This window comes from Austrofundulus limnaeus, unplaced genomic scaffold (genome assembly GCF_001266775.1).
Source record: "Austrofundulus limnaeus strain Quisiro unplaced genomic scaffold, Austrofundulus_limnaeus-1.0 Scaffold49, whole genome shotgun sequence".
Taxonomy (NCBI): Eukaryota; Metazoa; Chordata; class Actinopteri; order Cyprinodontiformes; family Rivulidae; genus Austrofundulus; species Austrofundulus limnaeus.
In genome coordinates this window covers 2,047,837-2,054,252 of record NW_013952451.1, presented here as the reverse complement: position 1 = coordinate 2,054,252, position 6,416 = coordinate 2,047,837, and the positions used below count along the sequence as shown (strand labels likewise).

The 6,416-nt window shown below is 39.8% G+C and overlaps 1 protein-coding gene across 1 annotated transcript in view; it reads left to right on the top strand.

Annotated features, from left to right (window-relative positions):
• LOC106517450 (versican core protein) overlaps positions 1–6,416 on the top strand; it is a 32,935-nt gene that overhangs the window by 10,017 nt on the left and 16,502 nt on the right. Inside the window, exon 7 of the mRNA XM_014008304.1 lies at positions 4,728–5,831. Coding sequence (XP_013863758.1) covers positions 4,728–5,831 — 1,104 coding nt within the window. The remainder of the gene's footprint in view (positions 1–4,727; positions 5,832–6,416) is intronic.

The window sequence follows — 6,416 nt, the reverse complement described above, 5'->3', positions numbered from 1 at the left end:
TGTGTGTGTGTGTGTGTGTGTGTGTGTGTGTGTGTGTGTGTGTGTGTGTGTGTGTGTGTGTGTGTGTGGAGAGAGACAGAGACAGGGGGAGAGAGAGAGCAGTGCAGCAGTCAGCTCTCCCCACCCGAGCCTGAAGGTCAGACGATCATGCTAAGTTTGCTAACTGTTCCACCCTCTGACTGCTGCAGGGGCGTGTCTTAGAGAGAGGTTTATATACCAGAACACAGCCGCTGTGACGAAACTGTGGAGAAGCACGTCACAGCGGAGAGCCGTTAACCAATATGCAAATTAGCCTGCAGCACCACTGCTCTACCCATTTGAGCAGCAAAAACACGTTTTTAGACCAAATATTACAGATTTGAACAAATATGCACAAAAACATCAAAATTAGCACAGAAACAGTACTATATAACATTTTAGACACATTCTAGAGAGTTTGTCAGCTAAAAAAGTAAATTTTGGGGTAAGTTACTCTTTAAATGAAAATGTATTTCTTCAGCACGTGTCCACAGTTTGATCAGGAATTATTAAAGTCTGAATTTTTTAGACAAAATCTGAATGTAAGTCATGTGTTGAAGTAGCTTTTGGGTAAAACACAAAACTCTTATTTTCACCACCATATAGCAGCACTTTTTCTATTCTATGTGAAAGAGTTTAGAGAGTAAAGTTAAAAGCTTTTGCTTATATGGGGCTACTGGGCTAGTAACCAGTGGTTTGTAATGACCTTTTGCTGTTGTGCTCCTGATAGTACCCTCAAGTACAAATGGTTTCTCAGAATGATCATATTTCATCTGGTAACCAATAGAAAAAATACTTTTAAATTCACATTTCCTACATCAAATATAAAATAATAAGCTAAATATTGAAGTAACTATTAACAAGAGATAATAACTTATTTCTCTCCTAAGTTAAATAAAGGATCCTCTATAATAGGCAATGCAAATTTGCTATTGATGGCAAAGCAAAACACTTAGGTTTTTCTTTTAAGATCATAGTTTTAAGTAAAGACAGAAAGGCAGGATTTTGCTACAAGCTTGGTGTGTGATGTAGAAAAACTCTGCAAATCTAAAAAACTCTTCAAAATAATCCTGACCTCAGGGTCCAACAGAAAGTGAAAGTGAATGTTTGTGTGGATGTTTTTCTAAGGTGTTATGTTGCTACAGACTTTATATGTTCAGGTACAGKGTTATTTGCATGTTCAAGGTCATAATGTGTATCTGTTATGTTTTCTTATCTAAAATAACAGACAGTAACTGTGAGCCCAGGCCATTCTCTGACAAAATCAGACCTGACTGTTAAGAAGCTATGAGCTCATCTTCYACATTTATTCCCTTCTGGTTCCCCACCCTTTGATTTTCTGCTTCTTTACACCAAAACAAACTGTCCTAGATTTGACTTGAGGCAAATGTTTAACATTTCCACAGCTTGCTTAGTCCTTTTTTTCCTATTCCTTTTTTATTACTCTTTTATGTCTCATTTGAGACCATTAGTCTCAACAACAAYGTTGAAAAAGGAGAGGGAGGATTTTCTTATGAGCATTCATGAACATTACATGTTCCGTGTCAGAGCACTCCGTCCAGCTGACTTTACTGTCTAACATTTTTGATTCACATCCATTTCTGTGTCAACAACATTAGCTTGACTATTTTACTTATTTAAATGTAGCAGTAGAGCTCTATGAATAAAGACACTTTGTGGCACTGAAAGAAAATATTGTGATGCGTGTTCGTTACCAGGATGTGTGCTTAAACCAGGGGTTCTCAAACATTTTGGGTCTGGGGACCCCTTACAAGTATGAAAAATTTTCAGGGACCCCCTCATAAAACCCACGCTGTTTTAGAAATAATTGTCATTTTAACCTCTAAATACTATGGGAATATTATTTTTTGTTTGGTTTAGTATGTTTGTTTTACTAGTGCATTATTCCCCATATTCATTTTTCAAAACAAAATCCAAATTAACAACTTATTGTAATGTTTTGAGGACCCCCAAGAAAGAGCTTGTGGACCCCAGGGGGTCCTGGGACCCCAGTTTGAGAACCTCTGGCTTAAACCATACGGAGAATGTACAAATGCATGGAAAAGATTATTAAAGAGAAACCATACAAAACCAAAGAGCACTCTCTGCTGAAGACTGGTTTAATCGGTAACCAAGCGTTCAGACCGAAAAGAAAGAAGTACAATTGCTTTTAACAAGGGCTCCGAGGCATGGCTCCGCCTATTGATTACGTCATCAGTGTGGGTACCCTACTCTAACAGAAGCCATGCCCCCAAACATGAAAACCTACCCTAATGAGGATTTAAAAGTTCAGTTATGTGTTGAATTTGTTTTCAGGCATGTAGCTATTAATATAAARTTAAGTTGAGCAAAGCAGTCACATTTAACAATCTTTACAGTTCTATGACTATACCATGTGTAGTGTAATTAAAATCAGTAGTATAACCTAAACCCCAATAATTTCTTCAGCACACTGAAAGTTATCAAATGTAGTTGTTTTTAACTAATCAGTATTTCTAGGGAAGAACTAAATGCTAGATGATAGTTACCATTTAGGAAAGTGACAAAAGTACCTAATGCCACACCTCACAGCCTTTTTAGTCTCACTATCTGACCTCCTTTGCGTCTTTCATCTCTCATTTCCGCTGTCAGTTTCGCCTCTGTCATTCTCACTTGCACTTATCTGAGCAGACATTTGGATAATGGACAAAAACTACTGCTGGCCTTCTAAATTCAGTCATCCTCAGTGACCTCTGACATGCCCTTTCCATCTTTACAAATGAGAGGTTGAACAGATAAGCTGACCACTGCCTGGCCATTTTCTGCCCCTTGGGCCATGCTGACTCTCGCAGCGATAAGTCGACAAGGAGTTCAGAGGGCACACAAACATGCCAGACTCACCTCCTGCTCTGTGTATGTCATGTCAGCTCTCTCCRTTGGATTGTATTTACACCTTTGTGTAAGTGCTCTTCAAGTACCCCAATTTGGCGGGACTCCATCATTTGCTGCCTTTCAGCTTGCCATAATGTCTTGAAACAGAAATATTATCTAAACCAAATGTCACTTAAACTACACAGAAAGGCTGGGAGAGGAGAGCTGGATGCAGAGGGAAAAGGGAGACACTATCTCCCTCGTCAGTCTTTGGATTGCTGGTAAAAGAAACAAAGACTTTTTAACAGCAAACAGTTCATATTTGTTGGTGAAATTCTGAGAAAGGGCTTTAATGTTCAGAAAAAAGGCGTCTCTCACCTTGCACAATACATACTTTTTTTTTAGGGAAGATCTCCAGTACATAATGGTCAACAGCTGGCTTTATCCTGTGAGTCCATTCCACCAAGGAAGTCTTTGCGCTTTTATTGGTCTGAATAAACACAAGCTCATGGAAGAACAGAGAGAGACATGGGTGAAAAGGAACACATAATCACATCAAAGAAAGGGCTCCTTAACAAGGTGGTTTAAATAAGCACTCACAATAGGCTTACTTTAGAAATCCATAAACTAACACAGAGATTACAGAATGAAATCAGGAATAAAATACAGGTAGTGTACTGTAGAAATAAGGAAGAAAAAAATGTGAAAAATGCTAACAACACCACAACACCGGATTTCTTGAAGTTTATACRGTATATTGTTCAGTATCTTTGTTATAGTCCTGGGAATCCTTTCAGACAGACAAGGAAATGTTTGGAGAAACATTCAAGGTATACATTGGAAACAGAATGTAATGGAAAYAATACTTTTAGGTTTAAGCCAGTAATTCATGACATGCTGTTTATCAGTAGATAGAATGATTAAAGTCAGAACAAGATCTGCTAACAACAATCATTCTTAGATATCACTTGTATTTATCTTTGTTTTCCCTTGACGCAGCATTTCCTTAGGATGAATCCTTGCTTTATTAAGATGACATAATGGTGTTTGTTAAACAGTAAATATGAGGCCTCAACTGCCTCAGAGAAGCAGAAGCAGGAGCAGAGAGCAGGGGTACAGTTCAATGGTTCTAYGTTGTTCTCTGTRTTTCCTGTTCTTGCAGATAAAACTCAGCTGATAATCCCATGGAGCMCCTTYATTCTTGGACCACGYATTTCTGTCTTTGTTAAATAAATATTTCCACAACAAGAACACTTAAACAATGACCTCATTTGCCACAGATGTCCAGTTTGTCATGTGCAAGATAAATACTATTAAATGGATTAAGAATTCGGCTGCTTGTTCACATTAACTTAGATTTACAGTTCACTCTGTGGCTTTAACCGCTTTTCTTTAAGAGTATTTGAATCATTATTTTTGTAGCTTGTTGTAAACAACATTAGGCTTTTAGAGATGAGGTAATTTGCACTAGGAAGCCTTAAGCTCTGGAAAATCTTTTGTTTAGTTTTAATGAATGCTAAAAGAAAAGTTGTACTTTGACTCTTGCCTCTGAATGASTCATTGAGCTTGACTGACATAAAGTCATCTTAAATGAAATCCAATCGTATAAATGTGTCTTAATCTGTGTTGGTATTTGAAATAAGGAGCCAAGTAATAATTAGGACATACTTTTGATTTGTGAAGTGAATGACAAATGATAAACAAAATCAAAATTGTTTGGATTTTTGTAAAAAAAAAAAATCCAAAATAGGCTTCTGGTTGCCCTTCATTTAAAATAAAAATCTGTCTGCCAAAACAGCTGTGAAGTTGATCATAAATTGCAGAATTTTCTGACTTTTTGTGTTCTTTTTTACTTTTAGGAAAAAGAGCGGTGAGCACCAGGAAGTCTTTTGTGGAAATGTTCGCAAAACAATTCACCATCTTTCCCACCATCCACTCCAATACCTTCACACCTGTCCTGCGAAGTAGCACCATTTTGACTACAGCGTCATCGGACACAACATCAGTGACGGAAATGTCTCCAGGCTCTAAAGCTCCTACAGACCAACAATCTGTGATCTCCACCACAATGACTTCACCTCGACCCACTCAAAAAGTTCCACTCAAACCAATAAAAAAGCCTGGACTGTTAAACACAAGTTACAGGCCAGTAGTATCGGTTCCTTCTCAAAATGTCGGAATCACAGAACCGCACATCACAACCCAAAGCACCGTTTCTACAGTGTCTGACGAGGATMGGGAGGACCTCTCAGTGATTAAGATTAGCACTATTCAACCTGATGTACCGATGCCAGATACTTCTTCAAGCACAAAGGCCCTGTTTGCTGTGGGTATAACAGAAAAGACCATTCTGGATTCTGGAATCACCCCATCAGTTTCTTTTGATCTCATGAACACTTCTACAGAATCCATTGAACTGACCCCAAAGAAAGAGTTGAGCTCCTTAGAATCAACACCATCACCTCCAATGTTTACTCCTGAATCAACAGCCCCATTCACAGATTATGATGAGATCAAGACTGATCTTTTACTTCAGGCTGGGCCACCAACTCAAAAGGGGATGGTTTCACCCAGTTTAACTGACAAAGACAGTATTCTTGGCCCTACTGTGGAAACAACTCCCCCTCTCACCAGCACACCCTTTAGCAAGGAGATCATCACTACACAAATAGCAACCACTGAGAAACCTCAGACACAGGATGCAGACTCTCCAGCCTCATCTGTAACCCCTGCAGCTGCTGGTGCCTCAACTGAAGATGTGACGGCACCGACAACTGAACACGTCTCTTTCAAGTCCCTCACACAGACACCAGAACAAGGAAATGCAACCCTAATGGAGAACGACACAACAGAGAAGATCGGGACGAAGTTCTTTTCATCTGCTCCTCCTGCAACTACTGCAGCTGCCACGCTCATATCTGTTCAGCAAATAAGTACTAGCAGGCCAATTCAGAACGTTTCAGGTAAGATAAACAAAATCTTATGTTTCAACACTAGGCAATATGAATAAGAATGCTGATGATACAAGGTTTGGCAGGCTTGCTTACATTTAATTTATTGCCTTAGCTGCCACATTCTGACAATATTTTATACTGTATTACTTGCTTTAACGTAGTATGAACAGTATGCGTGCATAATAAGTCAATTTATCTATGATCAATCAGTTTGGGGTGTTTTCTCTTTTTGCTTCACTCCTACTCTTGTTTAAAGCAGTCAGCTGTAACAGTATAACCTCCAGTCTTATATGGGGTAGGCCCATTTTTCACCACAAAAACAGCTTTGACTTGTCAGGGCATGGATGACGAACATCTGGAGGTTCCCAGAGGTCTTTGGTAATGGGATGTTAGCAAAAGATACTTTGTTCCCGTGGTCTGGGGCTGGGCGCTGGGGTGTGTGCCGGCCTGGCCTGGTGACTGCCTGCTGGGGCTCGGGACCTCTGGACCTGTCTGGCTTTGGCCTGGAGGGGGTGCGCCCTGGGGGCCCGGACCTCTGTGCCCTTTCCTGGATCTGCTCTGGTATGGCGGGTGCCGGTGGGGCCCATGAGTTTG